Below are 22,847 nucleotides of genomic sequence, written 5' to 3'. Positions count from 1 at the left end.
CGGGCAGCCATTCGATCTTTTATTTGAAAGCCGACTCGCCTATTGGCATGGTGATATAAGCTATCTTTAACAGTAGATAAGTATCCAAATAATAAATTTTATTATGAAAATTTATATATTTGATCAATAGTTTGGTAAATGTCGGTTGTCATGAAAAATTTTTGATATCGGATTCCAAATAGTCAGGAGTATATCTTGGTTCCCAGGAAATATAATTAATAAAGTGAAGCTTTCATGAGGTTTATAAATTCCCAATTCAATCTGTATCCATAAGAAGTACTTGAGTAAGTTACTAGTTAGTTGAGGACATAGGTTGTCTTTTACATACTTATGGTATTCATTTTAAGGATTAAAAGGGAATATTTAGATCCCCTCTGGTACATATTTGATATCATGCTGATATGTTGGTAAAGCATGAAGATAAGATTATATAGTATTTTTGTATATGAAATAAGTAATAGTTAAGGGGGTCATCTTGAAAATATATTAAGTACCTAAAGTCCATTATGCTTTTTCTTTTCAGTCAACCAAAGGTGATAAGCCTATGGATGGTTCAATAGATGGAACTTATCAAGTAGATTTTACAAACAACATGACGAGTTTCACATCAGATCATGTCAACCAGTCTGAAATAGTCTGCACCTACGGCCCAGGTGGTCAAGTTACCGAACAGTTCACTCTAGGCTAAGTTTTATTAATTTTAGTCCATGCGTGCATTGTTAGTGTGGTCAGGTGTGTTTCTTTTGGTTTCTATGAGTGCATGAATATCTACTTTGTGTGTGTGTGTGTGTGTGTGTGTGTAAAAAGCACAAAAGTACATTGTTTATGAATGAACGAGTACATTCATTAACAAGTAATAGTATGACAAGACTTTTTCAAGTTTCTGAATTGTGAATTTTTATCTAAAAATTTTGTCAGTTTCAAAAAATTAACATTGATGATAAAGAGGGGCTGGGGAAGAATGTTTAATTTTTAAGTTTTTGTACCTGAGAATGGCATGTGTTGCTGCCAGTATTTGATGGCCTGGTACATACCGACCCAAAATTTTGATTTGATTTTAGAGGAAGTGTTGCATAGACTAGGGTTATGTCAATTTATGCATGTGTAGCAATTGGTATATGTCTTAAATAATGATTTAAGTTATGGGTCAGGGGGCTAATAAGCAAAATACATCATTTTTGTTATAATTCTGATCTTTTTACCCAACTGATGGTGACTTGATAATACTAAAGCAGTAAATATCTGTTCAAGTGTCAGTGCACCTATGCATAATGAAAGGAAAATTGGGTTTTTCATAATTTTCCCTGTCCAAGATGTTTGTAGAAGTTTTCGTACTGAAGATGAAAGGTTTTATAATGTATGCAATATGGGCCACATGGCCAGGCAAAGTTCATTTATACAGTGCTCCAGTGTACAGTTAAGAATTTATTCCCAGAGTCTTATGCTAACCTACATTGTGAACAGCTTTTCATAACTTATTGAATACACACTTAAAGTAGTGTACTTTGTTTATACAATTTTTCTTTAGAATATGTGCTTTTTTCAAATGTTGTTGTACTGTTTAGTGTATACAATATTGCTGAACACCAATCAGGGTATTTTTGGGTTGGAGAAATTTTCAAATAAGGCATGTTTTAAACATTTTTGAGACTACCTCAGCGTGGATGTGACATCTTGATGTTTTGAAATGTCATCTTGGTTGATTTTCCATAGATTATCAACAATTAAATTTGATACATTAAAATGTCAAATTTCTAAAATTAGACCCTGTTGGCATTTAAGAAACTATCTGCTGCATTATCATCCTCAGAAATTCTTCCCTATTTCATTCTGACACAGCCAAAGTTGTCCTCGGTTACAATCTTATTTAAAAAAGTGGCAGCACTTATCATTAAGGGCTATAAGGGTTGGCTGACAGGATAAAAGCCATCTCAGGAATGACTCTCATTCCAGTCAGGATGCAAAATCTTTGCAATAAGCAAGTCAAGAAATGTAGACAATGCCAGTTACAGATAAGAATTGTATTGAAGCTATGGTTTGTTTTATAAGTGAATTGAAATTCCACGTAATCAGTTTTGTTCCGGAAGCTTGCTTGCTTTTTTTTTTTTTTTTTTAGTTAAAGTAACTTACTCTTCACCCTTTAACAGTTTCTCTCCACTTTTTAATATTTAGTTAAAACATATTTTAAGGTTATTTGGTAACATTCCAACCTGCTTAAAACTTTTGGGCCTCTGTTAGGTAGGAATCTTAAGTTGCTCCAGACCCCTTTTGCAGTTTGTCATTTATGTACTTTAAACTTTTCATTTTTTCCCTAGAATCAGTTTATTATGCATACTTTGTAAATTTGACATTGTTTATTTTTCATAGGTAAAGTAATTCAGTGTTACCTTGGATTTGAAAGTACTTTAGGGTTTGGTTGGTGAGCCAAGGACAGGGTAAGTTTCCCTTTCCACAGGAAGGATATGTCAGAGGTACATTGCAAGCTAAAAGAAATTATTTTTTTAAATAATTACGGTGTTTAACTTTGCCAGTCTTCTTGCACGGCAGGAATATATATTGGAAATGTAAAATAATTCATATCAAAATTATTGTATTTAACTAGATACTTCATTGTTGAACTTTGGTAAAAAACAATTTCTATTGATGGAATCTTACACATTGTGATAGTAGGCTTTAGTTTTGTGGAGACTGCGTCCTAAGGAATGCAGTGCATCTTTAATTCATAACCATAGATTTTGTGGTTGAAATATTTGTCCTTGTCAATCTCTTCAGCATTTAAGGTTGTAAGCAACGCATCCACCTTGGGCTATGGGGTTAGTTTTAAGAGGGAGGTACCGTAAGGTGCTTTGTACGGTGTTGGTTGTAGATAAACGATAAGTGTCAGAATTGAAACTTTTTCATTCATCAGCTCAGGGACTGGATTTCCATTCTGTCTTAAATTATGCATTTAGACCATGACTGAGAAGTGTATACATTATTTCAGTTAAACCTAGCATTCTGACAAAATTGTATTTGTTTTTCTTCTAATGTAGAAAATTGCACCCTTTTTGGTAATATAGATACAGTATTTGGAAATAACATTTCCAAATAAACATGCTGTGTGATGTAATGTAAGAATTTTCCTTTTTCATTAAAGATTCATACAATTCCATGTCATTCCTGTAACCTTACGTTTTTTTATAATTGGTTATTTTACTTTGGCTCAAGAAGACTCACCAGTCACCATAGAAGTAGACCCCTAATAACGAATGGTCAAAATAACAATTAGGGAAAACTAATATTCTGTTTCCACTGCTTGATCATCTATTATCTTGAATACAGTGTTTTTTTTTATTTAAACTACACTTTAAAATTGTAATTCAAACAATCCTTAGGTGTGTGCCACAGAAGCACATAACCATTGTACATAATGTTCCATAGTCCATTTGACTGTATACCCTTATGCTGAACTGAAGTGCCCCTGATCAAGTAATGATTCAAGAAAATTAAGACCCATTCTCACACTGTTAAAATCCCATAATTGATTGACATCACTTCTGTCCACAATAAAAAAAAAAAAATATCGGAATTACAGTACTGTAATGATGGAACAGCATAACCCACTCTTATAGTGCCATAACCCACTCTTATAGTGCCAATGAGATATGTAAAGTGTCTTATTCCTTTTGAAGATTAGATACACCAGTTTAACACAATTGGCCACCAGCTATTGACTAAGTTATTGTCTGTAGAGAATACACTGCAGCCATAAAACTATGAATGCCCTTATTTCAATCAACGGTGAAATGACAAGACTTGGATGACTCCTCAAATTTTGTCAGTCTATTTAGGCTAGAAAAATAAGTATTTTTTTAATAGCTTTTTGTATTAACTTTAAGCCAGTTTGATTTTGCTTAGTGACCTAGTTAAACTCAATTGTTGCTACCTTGGTCAATCTCGTAGACAAAAAAGTACAGTATTTTTTTTACAATGACCAGCATAACTGAATATTCACCAAATATCTTTGCCCACTGAAATGCAGAAATGGTACTGTATTTCTATGTTATTTGTGGTTTGATGTCCTCTATGTGTTAAATATGGAGGGAGTAATATGCAACAAGGAAGAAAACTATGATGTGCTCCTTACCAGGAAACTTTTAAGTTGGTTACTCAAGTGATGGATAGGTTACCCTAATATGGTTATGTTGCAGCCAAAGTGGTTTGTTGTAAACATTGTTTCGAAGGAACTAAAACACTGATTGTACATGTTACGTGTCTGCTTTTCAGTGAAGAATGTAATAAAATTTACAGTTTGACAGATGTAGCAAGGCAGACCAATAGCCAGCCTCTCTTCTTGAGTATGAGAACAGGGACAGTTAAAAGACTAGAACTGGGCAGACATGTCTGTTCAAACCCAAAAGAATATTTTGCTGTTCCTTTGTTCATAGGTTCCTTCTAGAAGTAATCAGAATTCCATATACAAAATGTACAAATTAGAATAAGAGGGCATCTACTGATGTAATATTAATTGTCCTTTGTTACAAGATAAATACCGTACATCAGATTAGTATCTGCAGATAAAAATTGTCACTTCAGAATTTCAGCCGGAAAGCCTTTATTGCAAATGGTGTAAGATTTATTGGGATGGAAGTCACCCCACTGTCTTGGGTGAAAGGTGCCTTTCCCGAGGCGTCCTCCATTCCTCCACAGTTCAGGACGTCTGTGATGGGTAGATTAAGTTGTAACCTGGAACAATGAATTATTTTGTTAGACAAGTAAAAAATGCGCTGGAGTTTCTACAGCGCAATCGAGTTTTCTGTACAGCCGCTACAACGCACAGCCAAGGTCATAAAAATAGATCTATCTTTTGGTGGTCATTTTCAGTAGTTTCGGTGGTGGCCTATCCTATATCGTCGCCAGGAGCACTATTGTGGATAACTTTAGCCTTAAATAAAATAAAAACTGAGGCTAGAGGGCTGCAATTTGGTATTTTGATGATTGGAGGGTGGATGATCAACATACCAATTTGCAGCCCTCTAGCCTCAGCAGTTTTTAAAATATGAGGGCGGACGGACAGATAAAACCAGCACAATAGTTTCCTTTTACAGAAAACTAAAAATAATTATGGAATACTGATAGTAACAGCAGACAAAAAAGGAAAATTAATTCAGATCATAGTTATGGCAGCTGTAATTGTAGTACTATGATAGTAAATAACTAGATTATGAATTTTAACCTCTTTTGATAGTTTTTGTTTGTTCTTAGCCATTGTAATTTAACACCAGGTAATCGCATTTTTCATTCAAATATACAGTGCTAGTCTAATACCATACACTACTGTATTACTGTAATACATGTAACTGAAATATATGGTTAATTTGGAGTATGAATGCCATGATGGTACTTTACTTTGAGGCATTTTGGTGGCATATCAGTTATGATGAAAACTTATAATGATAAATCCTAAATGTCTGCGATTACTTCTCAGTAGGAATTAATAACCCAGTCACAGTCAAATAAAAAGTAATGTCTAGTAAACAGAAGGTAAAAAAAATTTTTCTCAATATGTCCCCTCCAAAATCTGTTTTAGAAGGCTGACCAAGTATAAAGGCTTATAGAGTGAGTTTCTATTTTGAATTTTACGTACGTGGCCTTGCTTCTCGCTCCTCGGCACTCAAAGAGCCTTAGGACGACGTCGCCAGATCCATCTTCGTCCGGTTTGATAGTATGGAGAACGATGCCCTCCCCGTCGAAACTTCCCACGGACCACTGAGGCCTGGATGATGGGAGCAGGAGTCAATGAATCACGGAATTTAGGCTATAGGGCTAAAACAGCACTAACAGCCATGCAACGCTTAGGACAGTGAAAAGAGGGAGTGATTGAAAAAATATTCCAGAAATAAATGAGATGAAGTACAAGGAGCTGAAAATGACACAGTTGCACAAGATAAGAGAGGTTGGACAGCCTGCAAGAAAAGAAGAGGGAATGGAGGTAAAGTAAAAGGCTAATAAGTGGGTACAACTTGGAATTGAGGGGACGCTGCAAACACCCTTCAGTACATAATACTACAGGATTCAGTAACATATATTACAGAACTTACGTCAGAGAAAGGGCTGCCATCAAACTACGTATTGCACAGCAGTTATAAAAAATGGAAGCCAGCATGAGTAAATGTTAATCAGTGGATCAAATGAACCGTTGGTGTTTTATGCTTATTATTATTATCTTCATTTTTTTCCCATGAGAGCTTACGTAAGCATCTTCTCTCCTGGAACATTAAATTTTTCAATTTTCAATGTGGAGTGATTTTTGCATGTTACCGTAATATTAAATAAATACGAAAGTGACATTAAATCTAAGATAACAGTTTATCTTACGTAATATCTGTTGTGGTCTTTGGGAGATTAACAATACGAAGGCTGTTGTTGAACTCGTAAGCTCGCTGCACGACGTTTGCTTCGACAAGGGTGCCTGACAATTGGAAAAAAAAGCGTGTCATTAATTCGTTGGGAGTTCCCATTGTGATGATTATATAACGCAGTTTTAACCAGACCAGTCAGTCTCTAGGCTTTCCAGAGAATTTTTCGTATCAGGTGAAAATCTGAACGAGGCAAAATTAGACATTTGTGTGGGAAGATGCCCAAGGGAAGAAATGATAACGTAACGGGTGTTGGGGGCGCTGATTCCCAGTAAAGGGAAAGACATTTTTATTCCTTAGGAAAATTTTCTTCTTTCATGGTAATCTTTTCCTCTCAGTTAAAATTTGTATTCGCTGGTCAGGAACATTTATTTGGCTAATAAAAGTAAATGATGATCTATATAACATAAAATAGGTAAAGAAGACGGGCGAACCAAACCGACCTATTAAAAATACATTTAGATTTACATGGACTGTTCTCTGCTGAAAATAAAATACATTTAGATTTACATGGACTGTTCTCTGCTGGAAATAATTCATTCACTTGGAAAAGTACACTTTGAGGAAACTTTCAACGTAGGCACACTGAACTACTGAACGAACATTTTTATAATTAAATGACCCCTGCTAGACCAGAGACATCACTTTTCAAGGAGACAAACTTTCTGGTCACAATCTTAATAATGATTTTGATCAGAAAAAGTTGCTTTTCTGGTAAGGAAAATCGTCTTCTCTAAACGAAAGCAAACATTCGAGGAATTAAGTTTTTGACCGAGTAAAAGTTATTTCTGGCATCTGAATTTCAGGTCATAAAATTCCAAAGCAGATATGGATTTAGGCCAACAATTAGCCTACGCAATGCACGCTCAGATGACATTCTTTCAGTTGTTCATCGTCAAACGAAAAAGGGGGTTTATTGTAACTCTCGGCAGTTATTTTTTTTTTCATTCTTGATTGTCCCTTTGACCACCCGAGAGCAGATAGTTACTTCTGCCAAAGTGTCTTTACTCTAAAGTTCGAAGCTGACACGCTGTTCTGACGAATGGGATATATCTGAAAACTGTTTCGTTTCAGTTACCTCTTTAAAAATTGACTAATCCTACGTCGAAAGCAATCATCTTGACATTAACAGGTATTTGGTATTCAGATGCCTTCCTCATACTCATTTGGTATCCAGTAAACACTAGTGCCCTCATTTATTTATTTCTGAGTCAAGATTCGTCTTACAACTCACCTAAGTGGGGCATGAGTCCATACTTGAAGATGTGGGTCTTCATATCGCAGTTGTCGTCGGGAGCTTTTGGCGACTTCAGGAGAGAGAGGGTGAGATGGTGACCTCTGGCCATCCAGCCGTATTTGCTGTCATTCAGGACTGCCATTCCCCAGTCTGGTTCGCTGACGTCGCACCACCTATCACGAGACAAAAAATGGGTGACGTTTGATTCTGCGGGCTGTAATCCAACAATTGTTAAGTGATGTTATAGGAATTAACTTAAGGTATAATTATTTATTTCACAGTATATTTTATCATATTTTTACTAATGGAATTACAACCTTTCTTTCTCCCTTCTTCCAAAATTTGGTTTGCTAACTGTGCAAAACTACTATTCTTTTGTAGAAATCTGTAGTAATTATCGTGTTTAGGAGAAACTATTTTCTACTAAGGGTAATTAAAGAGCATAAAATGACGCAGGTATTTCCCTTAGGACTGACAATCCCCATAATAAAGGCTAGTTTCTGATTTTCGGATTAAAAAGGTACAATTATGATTGTTTATTTTCCAGAGGGTAAATAATTATATACTGGGAACTTTGGACGCAGTGCTCACTTCCGTGCTACTGCCCATTCCGTGCCCCTAATTATGAGGGAGAAGCTAAAAAGCAATATGTATGTAGAGGTAGTAGTCCCTACTCTTTCAGATGCTCCAGAAAGAAGTGTGGATCTAGAAATGTGCTCATGACACATCACTATCAAAGACTTGTAAAGGCAGTGTCTTTGTGCGTACGTGTGCACGCGATATTTCCAAGTCTGACCTCTTCTGCATCAGATTTCACAAGTTCAAATGTGTAAAAATGGAAAAAAGGCAGAGACAAAAGCTCAAGTAAAATAAGAGATGAAAACGATACCCACTTATGGCCGCAGACTTCGTATCTTGCAGAATCCCAGGAAGTGTTCATGTGAGTTGCTCTCTCCAAGTGACCAAACTGAATGTCGAAGGATGCGTTTCTTGTGAAGACGTTGTGGTCAAATAGCACCTGAATTAAAGGAAATAATGTTTCTGGGAAAAAATATGGCTTTAGGAGCAGCAAATAAAATGTGGATTCTGGTTTAATGATGTTGGCCAGAAGCTAGAGGGCTTTTCAGCGCAAGATGAATATTAGCGCTATAAAGCCAAGAAGTGGGACAGTTTCAACCATTCAGCAGTAGAGATAGCGAAAAGAGAGAGAGGGAGTGTTTGAACAGCAAGATAATAGAGATCCAGAAAATAAATGCGATGTAGTCAAGGGATATACAGGTGAAACTGTCCGACTTACCAAAGCAAACAATAAATTATACTGGAACAGACAACACTTGCTTTAAAATTTCACTAGCGACATACCATCTGCACTACACCAGTAATTATGTTTTTAATGCAAATTGAAAGCCAGGAAACGTGCACATATGCATTTCTACATAACGCAAACAATAAGAATTAAATAGAAAACACTGGGGTATACACCATAAACCAAAACCATAAAATCGTGACAAATAGTAAATTTGAATGTTGAGACCAATTTCAGGCCAGGAACATATCCTTTGAATCTTGGAGGACCTCCTAAATCGGACATACCTTCAGGAACTTCCTGTTCTCATACCAGTCAACGGATGTCTCAAAGATCAAGTAAGGAGAAGCCGCCGTCAGCACAATGTCTTGGGAAAGTTTCGACTTTTCGCTGATTTTCAAACTGAATCTCAACCTGGCCACCAGAGGTCCAGACTCGATTACTGCTACGTCTGTGACTTCGAATGATGACTGAAACAAGAACAGAGGTGCCTAAGATACTATACTGGATTAAAGAACACTTGGTGTAGGATGAAATTTTGAGAAACAATTTTAAAACTTTTAAATGGGACGAAGCTTCTTTATTATTAATAGTCATTGAACGGTGGACTTTTCAACATCTTTCGAAAGTTATGTGACAACGATTTTGATATCAAAGGAGAAATCGAAGTAGTAGTTAGTCAAGATGATTATAAATTAAAATTTACAAATAAAATAGTCCCTCCCGACAGAGAAATTGAGGCCGATATGAAGGCTCCAAAACTAAACACAGATTTTGCTGACTGATTTCAAGGTGTTGTGGATATTATGGGAAAATTAATGAATATTCCCCTTATATGAATAGTTTTCTTGTCTTAACCACGTGCTGAATCTTCTGTCACACGAAATATGGATTGCTTAAGCATCAAGGCATCTAACGTGTTGCTAAAGGAACTCACGAGGCGCGCTATCATTAATTTCATCAAATGGATAGCAAGCAACGATTGACAAGATTTTCTGAAATAATCATCAAACGAACTAATCAGTAATTCCCTGCTGGAATGACCAACAACTTCTAAGCTCTAAACAGAGTTCACAAAAGCTAATTTTTTTTAATTAGTAATGAGCTTATTCGAAATAAATGAAGTATTTGTAAAATCCCGACAATTACTTTTTTTTCAGTCTTAACTGATTTATCACATGGTTACCATCCTTGAGTCGCAGCAAAACATGAATACATCGTAGTATTGATATCAAATTTGATTCAATGCATAGGGAGCATTTTCTTACTACTAATAAACAATAAGCGACATAATATTCTTATACTACTACAATACGCGACGTATTTTTATAACCAACAAACTCAACCGACGTATTCTTACAACTGATAAGCGCATACCTAACGTAATACTACAAATAGATTAACTCTTATGTACTGTATTCCTACAACTAATAAAACTCAAAAGTAACGCAATCTTACAGCTAATGTACAATAAATACAGTAGTGCCGTTCTTACATCTAAAGCATTCATGACTTTGGGCGTCTCCAGATGGTAATCCATAACGTCCCAAGCATCCCAGTAGACCGGTTCGTCGTCCATAATCACCAGCTGATTACCGTGTCGTGTTCCCTCGTTGGAAGAAGCAGCAACAGACTCCACAAAGAAGTCTCGGCCATCTCCGGCTGCGAGCAGGCTCACGACTTGTCCCTTGGAGTCGACTTTAGCTTTCAGAAAACTGTTTTCCAAGACATAAAGGTCACCCTCTTGAGCTGCAGGGATAAGAGGGTTGCTTAAAAATAATCTTTATGCACTGAGTCTTCATGAAAAGATTTTGGAAATGGCTCTTACATATACAAAGTCTGTCATCAGATGCAGAAGTCCAAGGGTTCCAGACTGTATATTCGATGTTCAACGACATTTATTTCCTCATGATAACTTACAATCATTCATCCATTCATTACTTTTTCAGGAATGGGACTAACATCTCTAGAGTAAGAACTGTTTTTACCTGGAGAAGCTACTTACTGACAGTCACGGGCTGTGCTGGAGGAGTGTCTTGTAAGAGGGAGTACCCGAGAGGGGGTACTTCAATGAGCATGTGCTGGGGAGCATTGGACTTTCCTTTTAGGGCCTCCACGGTCACTACTTCCTGTCGTGGCCACTGGAGGGTGTTGAATGCCACAGGTGTTGTGATTTCCTCGCTTCCTGAAGAGTCACAGAAACATTACCAATTTGTAATAATGCATCAGCACTGAAATTTCACTGCGTATACAGAAACAAGGAAAGCGCAGAATGTTCAGTTTAGCATAATTGTATTGTAAATGCTACTGATGAACATCAGTTTCTTTGAGGCAACTGACTGAAAATACATCATTATAAAAAAGAAAGCTTGTTGATGTGAACAACTGGTCATGATCCACACCATTATATTAATCTTATTTACTTTGTGTAAATAGTTAATAACAAGTCCTTTAGATCTGTGGTCCAAACCTTGAAATTAACAGAAAAATGTCCTAGTTTCAAGTTTGTGACCAATGTTGATCACATTAAAGAAGTAGCCTATATACCCATAAATTTAAAATAGCCGAAAAATACATATGTATGGGAAAAATTATGAACTGGCCAGGATAAAATATATGTGATTTCATAAGAAATCATGACGGCCGACTTTATGCAATACTTACCCTTATTTTTATTACTTAGAGTATACCTAAGTAATAAAAATAAGGAACAAAAAAGTGCAGATATGGCCATAGCTGTGATGGGAAATTGTAAGAGAAAGAAATAACATGAATAGCCTACTCCTTACCAAACAGCGTTTGGGCTGACGCCTCCCAAACCGTGTCTGCTGCAGAAATGGCTTCGTTGTAATATCTCTCAGCCTCCGGGTATATAAGACCAATGCCCGACCCCGGAAGCACGTCATGGAATTGGTTCAATAAGACCTTCTTCCATGAAGGATCCAGCAGTGCAAGGGAACTGCAAGTAAGGAATGTTAGAAGTTTTAATTTATATTTTTACATTTATAAATATTTTATATTATATACATATGTACATCAATAACAGGACCTCATTTACACAGGATGGTATCTAACGGAGATTTTTATTTAAAGTAGTTATAAGCTTTCAAAGACTTTCTGTCCTCATTGCCTGGTAGCTACCAGACGATGAGAGCAGATAGTCCTTTAAAGCCTGTAATCTTTTAATTAATAAAAATCTCCGTTTGATACGTCCTATTATTAATGTGCAAGTGATCAAGTTTTCCTTCCACTAAAAATATTTCTTTTAACAGACTGTTATCAGGACTTACTCCTTGAGCAAGGAAGCCGCTTCTGGGCCCTTGGTCCCAATGGCAGCCGAAAGCAGAAATTCTGCATCTCTGAACTGGAATTCCGCTTTTCGGCATAACTTCTTCATCGCTGCCTTTAACAAGATGAAACACACCGTGAATAATAATAATAATAATAATAATAATAATAATAATAATAATAATAATAATAATAATAATAATAATAATAAATTAAATTAAATGTCTGATATAAACAGCTAGTCTTATGATCTAATAATAAACTGAAGAAAAATGAGAAATGTCAGGCGCTCCTTCGATCGATTTTATTGAGCGACAGCCGGATCCACATTTTGGTATTGAACCTTCATTCCAAAAATAAAAAATTGCCACAAACTACTAAGAACCTTGTGTAAAAAATTTTAAAATAAAAACTAACCACTCTCTCTCTCTCTCTCTCTCTCTCTCTCTCTCTCTCTCTTATACCATTCAAAATAAAAAAATTAATTTTCACCTGTGAGGTGTAAGTTCCATTGTGCAACTCCAAGAAGAGCTCTCCCACCCAACGGCACATGTTGTGCTGATCTTTCTCCAGCTCCGTGAAGAGGACGTCCGGGCTCGTTATGTCAAACCTGGAGAAAGGAAACAAATTGCCAGTGGGCTCTTCGCCTGTTTTACGAGCCGTTGCAAAGGTACACCCTTACTATTACTACTATTCAAGTAGGCATTAGTGTTGGCAGGTTCTCTCTGGTGTAGGTGACTTGATCGTAAAAGTAGCTATAATGCTTAATTAAAAAAAACATGAACTGGCTAATGCTGTGTTATCTGATGGATTATCCTTTTGATTTTATGTTTCGTGCTTCCTCAAAATGAACAGCAGCTACTCCTTAAAAGTACTTCGCATAATTCTTTCCATAGTTTCACTACTAGAAGAAAAGACGAACGAGTACACAAGTATTTCTTGGCTTGCTTCATTTACCACTAAATTGCCAGTGGGGAATTTATGGATATTTTACAACTGCCGATGGAATGGATACCTTAATGTCATCAGCTGGTCCAAACCTCATGGCTACAGGGTAAGAGATAAACGGAGAAAAGAACTAAGGTATTCACAATCAAACTGGTTCAGAAAAAACTGGTATTAAATTAAGTCATTCTAAATCTCTGGTTTATTCTTATCTTCTTAGATTAAAGAATACGAATTTTCGGCCACAAATAATTACTATTTTCATTCTATAAGAACTATCAAGTTAAAGCTTCAATGCATTTCTGCGAGGAAGACACGTTACTTATAAATGCCAATGACCTCTTATAGTCAGATCACGTCTCCCAATAACTACGACTAAGAGAAGAAAAATCACACGACATTACTTTGGACATCCATCCGAATCCTTGATCCTGGCAGCACGTTCCAGCATGTCCTGAGTGGGGCCTCCGCCTCCATCCCCGTAGCCAAACAAAAAGGCTGAAGTTCCAACTCGTCCTTTGTCTTGAAGGTTTGTCTCGGTCTTGACAACTTCGTCAACACTTAAAGAAATGGAAGACGACATGTAATAATATTTGCAGTAACTGCGTTCTAATTTATGTACCTTCAAAATGGCAAAAGGAAAAATGATTCTACTGCACTTTGGTATTAATGAGGCCTACTCTTGTTTGAGTGAAACAAAGTAAAAGATGTGAGAGAAAGTGCGAGAAAACTTACTTCAGGTTCATTGTGTAAGAGTCACCGGGAGGGAAGTGAGCCAAGACTGTACTTCCATCAATTCCTTCCCAAGTGAAGTTATGGTGAGGGAATTTGTTGACGAGATTCCAGCTCATTTTCTGAGTGAGGAATCTTGAGAGGTCCATGTGCTGTTGGGGGTGGGGTGAGATAAGCAGACGTTATCATATTAAATTGTTGCTGCTCTTCTGAGACTCAAGAAGTTCAGGTTTATATTATATGAGTTCAAAATTTCAATCAAGAATCACAGTAAATACTATGATAACAAGTGTTTAATTTTTTATAGAATGATATCTTGACCTCTTTCATTTCCCTGCATGTCTTCAACATTATGACCTAAGTCCCTAATCTTAGTTTTCATATATGGCTTGACTGCAGAGTTAGATAAATTAACAGACCCTCATCAAAGCTGGAATCTGAGCAGAGTATCCAAAAGTATCTGGCAACCAGAACTCCTTGCACATAAAACCAAGCTCCTTTTGGTAGAACCTTTGCCCGTGCAGGAACTGCCTGATGAAGGACTCTCCACTGGGGATATTGCCATCCATCTCTACCCATGCAGATCCTACTGGGAGGAACTTTCCCTCAACAACCTTCGCTTTGATGCGTTCATACAGTTCTGGGTAGTATTCCTTGCACCACTGCCACTGCTGGGCCTAGAAATGATTGTCCAGGAGAATTACGTGATTTCAGCAAACCTTTAGAGGTGTGAAACAAGAATTATGCAATGGGAGAATTAATGTTTGTAAAGATACACGAGTGCATATTTATCAAAAATAGACTAAATAATCAAGATCAGATTTTTGTCCAGCTCCTTTGAAGTTATTAGTGATTCAAGATGTAGGTTTGTGTGTTTAGACAGAAATAACTAATACTACGAGAACATACTTTCAAGTTTTAATTACTATATAGTGAACTGTTTATTTGGTAAGTCAGTAACAGAATCAGGCTGTGCAGCAGACATCAGCCGTCCAACCCATACCTGTGAGGCAACGAAAATATAATCGGGGTAATCCTCCATGAGCTTGATCTGGGAGGAAAAGCTCCTTCCGACTTTCCTCTTGGTCTCCGAATACGGCCACAGCCAGGCTGAGTCAATGTGACAGTTGCCGATGGCTGCTAACTTATGAACTCTTTCCCCATTGGCCTTCTTGAAATAGGCATCAGCCAGGGCACCTGCATCGCTGAAAGGAAAATTTTGCCGTTAACTGAGGAAGATAACGAACACAAAAAATTATCACGCGAGATTATGCAATACTTAAACCTTGATTCTGATACGTTTTTCGCTGGAAAATAAAGGCGTTATGGAAATAAAGACTACAACAATGGCTTGGAAATAGCATTTTGTTTTTCTTTGAAGGCGGATTTCACTGGAAAAAATAATTGGTCCTAGCAAACATAGACAAGGACGGTAATTAGAACTGCTTTGATGTATCTAGTTGTAAACACTTATCCAGGATTTGATAAATTTTTTTAGTATATTGGATAAACTACAAAGCCTCAGCTATGAAAAAGTATCTATGGGTTTTACAAGTTCCACGACTTCTTTGTAACTATGAAATTCTTTTATTGCCGAAGGGATTTATCATAACAATGTATTAAGACATCAGTTTAACAACATTCTCATTTCAATATGATTAGACTAAATTCAACATGTGTTCATTTTCACAGTATTCTCTAGTAACAACAGAATAATAACTTATATATGTTAATGTGTCATGTGAAAAATGTGCTTTGTAAGAATTCTCTTTCAAAGTTAGACAAGTAATTAAAGAAAATGTCGGTCATAAATAAAAATGGGCAGGAATTTCATGAACTATGACACTTCCATTATGGATTCATGTAAACAATCACGTCACAAGAAACAGGCTGTAACCTAAAGGATCAACGTTCTTTATCTAAACTGCGTTCTCACCTGTCTTTACCAGCTATGATATTGTTGACCATCTGATTGGCGGTGTACAGAGCCTGGTAACCACGCTGGTCATTGAGGTCAATAAGCGTTTCGGCAATTTGATGCAACACTTCCAAGTCCCTGGTTAGTTTGTAGACCTATCGACATATTCAGTGTTATACTAATAAATGTATGTACGTGTGCGTGAGTTCTCGCAATTTTGTGTAAATCAAAAATGTCAACTTTATCATATATACTCTAGAAGACATTGCCGATTTATTGCTTGCGTCATATTATTCCATTAAAGAGTTCTGTTATTTCGGTATAAAATCAGCCAACAAACTATCATCCATATTTGATTTGATTTATTTATTCATTATTATTTTTTTATTTGTTACAGGAACTATACTTGTCTTACCTGCGTGTCAACAGAAGCAATCTCGGCCCTCGTTAATGTGTAGTATTTGTTTGGATTTGGAGGTGCTGTTACAAAGATGAAGAATAGTGTTCAATGTTTTTTGTGGCTGGCGACCTTGTCTTTGATTTCACGACGATGTAAATTTATCTTACGTTTATTGGTCTCAATGAAAATATAATTTTCTATGCTGTTATTTGTTTTTTTTTTTAATATATAGCTGATTTGCTGCTGTGCGAATTGTCGAAGAGTCGTTACAGTGGTTAAGACCCTAATTACAGCTACTCTCACTGATCCACATTTTCGACAATATTAAATCTATTTTTGTCTGTTAAGCTTTAAATCTTGATAACTTTGGTATATGAGCATAGTTACACTAACTTCCAGAGATTATAAAATGCTTAGTACTGAGAAACACGAATACAGATGAAAAATTGTCACCTTGAAAAGTAGCCTAAACCATGAATTGACGGCGTCTGCTTTTTAGTGCTAACAGCGACAGAAAAGGATTTACGGGCTGCTCTATGAGCAAGATCCCGTGCTGGCATAAAGCCAGCTCAATCAAAACAGCAGCAGCAAAATGTTTCTCGTACAGCCGTATTGTTTGACTGACTGACTGGGTTCATGAACGAAAGTGACATCACACTCCCAACACCTACCAATGTCGTCTTCCTCCCCTGCACCGAAGAGTCTGTTTGCTGCCATCTCTATGTAAAGGACAGAGGGGCCCGCCCCTCCTTCATAGCTCTTGGTTAGGGTGTAGTCAGGACGCATCTGGTGGCCTGTGCCTGTCGATAATCCCTAGAGGAATCGAAATATAGGAAATGGTCCGAACTGTCATTAACCAAATACATTATCTTAGTACATAAAAAGTTCCAAGTGTAAGACAAAATATGTCAATTTAAAGTCAGCCAAGCAAAGGAAAAATAGAAAGCAATAAGATTTCCCGAAGTAGTGTTTCAGCATAAAATCGAGCCATAAAGACCATATGGTTCTGCCATCCGTCATGGAAAACGTTTTCCCTTTAAGCTTACGATAAATATTTAAACAAAGTTTTTGCTAGTGGAACTTAATGCCAGTCAAGAGGTATTTATGTAAATAAATACATTTATGAATTAGCATCAATACTTTAAAAACAGTATTATGGTTTGATCAATTTTACCTTCATTTTCTCTTCCAGAATGTTTTGAAAAGTTAAGTACATCTTAGTTTAACTAGACCACTGAGCTGATTAACAGCTCTCCTAGGGCTGGCCCGAGGGATCAGATTTATTTTACGTGGCTAAGAACCAACTGGTTACCTAGCAACGGGACCTACAGCTTATTGTGGAATCCAGACCACATTATGACGAGAAATGAATTTCTATCATCAGAAATAAATTCCTCTAATTCTTCATTGGCCGGACGGAGAGTCGAACGCTGGGCCAACAGCGTGCTAGCCGAGAGCTTTAGCCACCCCTTCAATGAAGAACTCCAGAATGTTTTGGAATTCCTTAAAGGGCCTATTTGGTAAAAGCAGTTTGCCATGGGTTTTCCTACAGGAACGAACTTGTTAGAGAGACCATGACAATTTGTCTCTATGACATTAAAAAATATTACCCTACCTGAAGTAATTTTCCATCTGCAGTCCAGACAGACGCTTCGCTTCCAGATGCCCATCGGAATCTCACCTCTTGACCGGCCCAGGAATCCGGAATCTCGTATTCGACCTGATTAACAAGAGGCTCTGGTCAGGAAAGTATGTGTGGATTGGTAAATCTGAATTGTGAAGACAGTGAAGCTTTCTGATACTTTCTTGCGAAACTCATAGTTTCATTTGTTTTGCTCACTAAACTATTCTCCTAAAGGCTATAATTATAAGTATCAGTTGAACTTTAAACCTTACACATTTAACATAAGAAAAAACCTGTTACCCATATTTAAAACTTCTGTTGTTGAAATTTCAAGATATTTGCTTTGAAAAAATAATTTGTAAGGTGCACTGAATCCCCATTATGATATGAACCTGTATTTGCAATCTTACTTTTTTCTTCGTGGGAAATAAAAACAAATATGGTCTTCATTACCTTGAACCAGTGGGTGGTCCATGTAGGCCCAAACTGCTCTCCAATAGATGTCGCAGTGAATTCCTGTTTTATAATCTCGTCAAAGGTCCACTCCTGCCACGCCCCCGCACCGCCAGGAAGGGCCCAGTGGGAGAGAGCTAGGATGTTGGAAGAGAAGCAAGGTAACGTATTATACATCATGCGAGTTTTGTTTTTGGTCCAGCAGGTAGGTCCCTTATACTTATTTAGTATCTGCGTGATTTTGGGGGGGAATAGCTAGTATTATGAAGTAATGGCTATCGCAAAATGAACTTTTTTTTTCCCTTTCGTTCTTAGATTCATAACAATTCTGCAAATTTAGGAGAGCAAGGCAAGTTTACAATCATACTTGTTTGCCTTGTTTGGGAGCAATTTTTTTCCCCTGTAAACACCAGTCTGAGAAAAAGATCAGAATAAAAAGTATTCATCTGAAGAACAAGAAAACTGTGTAATATTTAGTTAATGAGAAAGAAAACAATACTATGTGAAGAGACATACCTGCCTGCCCTATTTGCTCTGTTTGTTAAAACGATTACGTAAAAAGTTATAAGAATTTTTACAAATGATTGACTGAATTGGTATTCTCTGGAACTGAAATGATTTTCACGCATATTTTCTAAACGTGGGTCTCGTGACTGGAAGCAAGTGATGGATTTTGGAATCGATAATAAGAATGTAAGTTTTAGGGAGAAAGGAAATTTCGTTATTGGCTTAACTGAATTTCTAAATAATTACAGGAAAGGTGACGTCAAGGGATGGAAGAGACCGTTTCGTCTGCTGCAACATAAAAGTTCATTTCGAACAAAAACTAAATGACACGCTTATGTCTTAATTCCGAGAACAGTATACAACACGCGAACCTATGACTATCCTAAGCTGATAAGGATTGCAAACAAATCGACGCCTACTTTAATCTTTTCATTCCTGCGATTGATTGAAGGTAACGTAGTTGTAGATTTTTCGTGGTAAGACAGAAATTTTTTATCCCCTTTTCTGTCAAAATCCTAAAGCTCATTCTACTGTACTAAGGCTTGGAATTTCTAAAAAATTTCTTCTCGGCATAGTCAATAAGATTTTTTGCATTATATTCAAATCGTAGTTGCAAAAGTTTCTCTTGTTAAACTATAGCACTTCCGAATCGTTATTTTATTAACAATTTTACAAAATTATTATTATTATTATTATTATTATTATTATTATTATTATTATTATTATTATTATTATTATCTCAATCGAAAGAGATTTTCACATAAATAATAATAATAATAATAAATAATAATAATAATAATAATAATAATAATAATAATAATAATAATAATTGATTAGCTTTGTTAATAATGTGGAACATGCTTCCATGGAAATCTGGAGGTACAGTTAAAGGAATGAAAGGGGTTGCAGCTAGAGACCGAAGGGACGCTGCAAAGAACCTAAAGTAATACCTACAATGCAACGTGTGAGGTGCATTGACGGTACTGCACCCTACGGGTGTGGTAATATTAGTAGCACTAGTAGCAGGGAGAGAAGGACAACAACCCCGCAGACCATGTTTTCAAAGTCTTCATGCCACTACTTACTGACTGGAGCAGTGTCCGAATAGAGACGCCCGAGGAGATTGACCTCCTGGAAGCGAGAGGCCTTGATGTAGTTGTAGATTCGAGGGAGGGTCGTCTTCAGGTTCTTGTGGATGCTGGCCTGCACGCCCGGGTCAGACATGGCTGCGAGGTCGGTTGAATCGAGACTCTGGAAGCTGGGGCAATGCTCGGTATTTTCCTGCGGGAGATGGAGTTTTTAAAATTAATCTCTCTCTCTTTAGGGTCTTTCGGAATTACCTCTGATAGTAAATTGGTAGGAAGATAATTAACTAAATGTTCTTGCAAGGCTAGATAATATTTACCTGCGAGATGTTATGGGAATGTAATCTTTGACCCCTCTCTCTCTCTCTCTCTCTCTCTCTCTCTCTCGTCTTTGGAATTACCTGATTAATAAATGATAGACTAATAACTGAATTTTGTTGCAAGCCTAGACATTGCTTACCTGCGAGAGGATAATGGGGATCTAATCCTCAACACCTCTCTCTCTCTCTCTCTCTGGCCTTTCGAATTACCTCTGTTGATAAATTGGCGGTAAAATCATTAAATAATTTTAGTTGCAAGGATAGATAATGTTTACCTGCGATAGGATATGGGGATCCAATCTTTGACTTCTCCCTCTCTCTCTCATACACATACTTTCTGAAAAATTACATTCAAAGACCCTGTCACAGGAATCCGACCTCTCTACTGCAATCAGAAGTTATGAAGTAATAATCAGTTGAACAGAGACTGGTGCATTTAGGAAGCATGAAGCGTTCTTAGGTGGGCTTGTTAGAGTCTAAATACTCATTAACGATTATGCTTCAGTAAAATCGTAAATACGAGCTAAAATGTCATTTGTCACGGCATTTTATTCATGCCCTGGTAAAAGAAACAATGTCCGAAAGACAGATTGTCACAGCAAGAATAGAATATAGAATTTAGGCCAAAAGCCAAGAACTGGGAACCTATGAGGTCATTCAGCACTGTCACGGATATTCACAGTAAAAAGATTTGAAAGGTCTAACGGGAGGAAATCCTCGCAGTTGCTCTATGACAGAATATGAAAGGAGGTGCAGTAAAAGGAATGAAAGGGGTTGCAGCTACGGGCCGAAGGCACGCTGGTAAGAACCTTATGCAATGTCCACAGTGCACCGCATGAGGTGCACCGATGGCGCTACCCGCCTACGTGGACCGTCACATATGGTACATGAAGTTCAATACGGGCACAAATGACAATACATGTTCATATATTACCAAAAATGGCATATTTAATTTTCTTCACTGAGAAGCTTTCAAGTGAAAACAAACAAACTTGAGTACAGTTGAGAGTGCCAAGACATGACATGTCCTACGCATAAACCTCGATGAGAGTATGCATTAGTGTTAGCCGGGCACCGGTGGGCATCTGGAGAGTTAGGGAAGACGAGGGCCCACCAAGGGGTCCTTGGAGAGACAGGCCTACTCATGGTCTAAGAAAGAGACGAGAGGCTGAAGATGAGTCGAGATTTGAGACGGGGCAAATATGAGTTATTAAACCTATTACAGTGGAGGTTACAACAATTATATGATACCCATTAAAAGACTTGGGGGTAAGTATGATAAGATCCAAATACTGAAAAAAGGAAACTATGGCATAAAGACGAGTTTTTAGGCGTTAAGTTTAAGATAAAACCTGACGAGATACTGAAAGGTGAACGAGTTTCTTCTTATTTGCTTGGCAAAGAGAGAACTAAAAGAATAAAACGGAAGATGGCACGACTGTTGAGGGTTAGACCATGGTTAAGGGGACGAATGGGATTTCTTTACGTATTAAGGAATATTTAGGAATATGTTTCGTTTCACTGAGGAAGACCGACAGTATATGACCCTTTTTTTTTCATGGCAAATGTCGACCAATGCTGAACGATCCAAACCTACGGGATTTATCTACTGAGATTCAGTCAGAGGTGTGGTATGCTATGAAAAATTATGTAATGGCAAAACTCTGGGGTACGATGGTCTCCCTGTTGAATTTTACAAGAAATTTTGGAACATTATAAAAAGAGTGTTACATTATATATGTGATGTAAAGCGAATGTCCAAGGGTCAGTATGTTAGTGTAATCAAGTTACTTGGAAAAAAAGTGACATTGCACCAAAATAAAAGTTGAAGCCCAGCTCTGGTCGGGTGTGGACGTACTCTGGCTGCTCTTGTCAAAGGATCTTTGCTTGTGACACGCTTCAGGTTTTGGGTTCTAAAAAGGATTAGTGGAAATCATGGCAAGTAGACCTTGTATTCTCAGACGTGTCAATTTAATTGGATTGCACTTTACATAAGCCGTAACCTAAGACTCGGCATGCGATGTAATTTCTGACATGTTGAATATCAAAGACACGGAAATGATCGTATTTCAACTAATGCCTCCTAACAGGGTTGTAATTAAGTTTGCTAATAATGGATATTTTAAGAATTTTTTCTATTGAGAAATGAAGACGATTCATTCAAAGTAGGTGCTAAGGATTCAGTGAGCATAGTGAGCCTTAGTAGTGCTCAAACATGTGTATCAATCAGCGGAGTTCCCTGGAAGTCCAGAATGGCATTTAAGTGTGTTTTGAGTCTTCAAGGGAAGGTTTAATTATCAGAAATATTTTCGCGCATGGAAAAGGTAAAAAATCTACTGTGGTGTGAGGACTGCAAAAAATTGAGTATAGACTGAATACAGGAATTTAGGCCAGAGATCAAGCACTGGGAACTATGAGGTCATTCAGCGCTGAAACGGAAATTGACAGTAAAAGGTTTGAAAAAAAAGTATACCTTAGTTTAACCAGACCACTGAGCTGATTAACAGCTCTCCTAGGGCTGGCCCGAAGGATTAGACTTATTTTACTTGGCTAAGAACCAGTTGGTTACCTAGCAACGGGACCTACAGCTTATTGTGGAGTCCGAACCACATTATAGCGAGAAATGAATTTCTA

At 37.2% G+C, this 22,847-nt stretch overlaps 2 protein-coding genes across 15 annotated transcripts in view; one reads left to right on the top strand and one right to left on the bottom strand.

Annotated features, from left to right (window-relative positions):
* Nf-YB (nuclear factor Y-box B) overlaps positions 1–3,148 on the top strand; it is a 41,973-nt gene extending 38,825 nt beyond the window's left edge. For all 11 annotated transcript variants that reach the window (XM_067104370.1, XM_067104303.1, XM_067104342.1 and 8 more), the window contains one exon: positions 524–3,148. In XM_067104370.1, the coding sequence (XP_066960471.1) occupies positions 524–688 (165 nt within the window). In that variant the 3' untranslated portion in view covers positions 689–3,148. The remainder of the gene's footprint in view (positions 1–523) is intronic.
* Positions 3,149–3,285: 137 nt separating this feature from the next.
* The window catches only part of LOC136838747 (alpha-mannosidase 2C1-like), a 35,508-nt gene continuing 15,946 nt past the window's right edge, over positions 3,286–22,847 (bottom strand). For 2 of the 4 annotated variants that reach the window (XM_067104229.1, XM_067104221.1), the window contains exons 2-23: positions 20,354–20,425; positions 19,894–20,089; positions 18,302–18,438; positions 17,840–17,944; positions 16,896–17,037; positions 16,240–16,304; positions 15,843–15,979; positions 14,910–15,111; positions 14,326–14,583; positions 13,910–14,058; positions 13,579–13,734; positions 12,722–12,839; positions 12,232–12,344; positions 11,731–11,900; positions 10,947–11,126; positions 10,437–10,690; positions 9,229–9,411; positions 8,529–8,653; positions 7,633–7,808; positions 6,358–6,451; positions 5,627–5,755; positions 3,286–4,725 (exon numbers count right to left, since the gene is read on the bottom strand). In XM_067104229.1, coding sequence (XP_066960330.1) covers positions 4,572–4,725; positions 5,627–5,755; positions 6,358–6,451; positions 7,633–7,808; positions 8,529–8,653; positions 9,229–9,411; positions 10,437–10,690; positions 10,947–11,126; positions 11,731–11,900; positions 12,232–12,344; positions 12,722–12,839; positions 13,579–13,734; positions 13,910–14,058; positions 14,326–14,583; positions 14,910–15,111; positions 15,843–15,979; positions 16,240–16,304; positions 16,896–17,037; positions 17,840–17,944; positions 18,302–18,438; positions 19,894–20,032 — 3,186 coding nt within the window. In that variant the 5' untranslated portion in view covers positions 20,033–20,089; positions 20,354–20,425 and the 3' untranslated portion in view covers positions 3,286–4,571. The remainder of the gene's footprint in view (positions 4,726–5,626; positions 5,756–6,357; positions 6,452–7,632; positions 7,809–8,528; positions 8,654–9,228; positions 9,412–10,436; positions 10,691–10,946; positions 11,127–11,730; positions 11,901–12,231; positions 12,345–12,721; positions 12,840–13,578; positions 13,735–13,909; positions 14,059–14,325; positions 14,584–14,909; positions 15,112–15,842; positions 15,980–16,239; positions 16,305–16,895; positions 17,038–17,839; positions 17,945–18,301; positions 18,439–19,893; positions 20,090–20,353; positions 20,426–22,847) is intronic. The other 2 variants (XM_067104239.1, XM_067104212.1) reach the window with 1 other exon arrangement.

The sequence above is a fragment of the Macrobrachium rosenbergii genome, chromosome 1, assembly GCF_040412425.1.
Source record: "Macrobrachium rosenbergii isolate ZJJX-2024 chromosome 1, ASM4041242v1, whole genome shotgun sequence".
NCBI classification, from domain to species: Eukaryota; Metazoa; Arthropoda; class Malacostraca; order Decapoda; family Palaemonidae; genus Macrobrachium; species Macrobrachium rosenbergii.
Note: the sequence above shows the minus strand (reverse complement) of the source record. Positions and strands in the feature narration are given on the sequence as shown.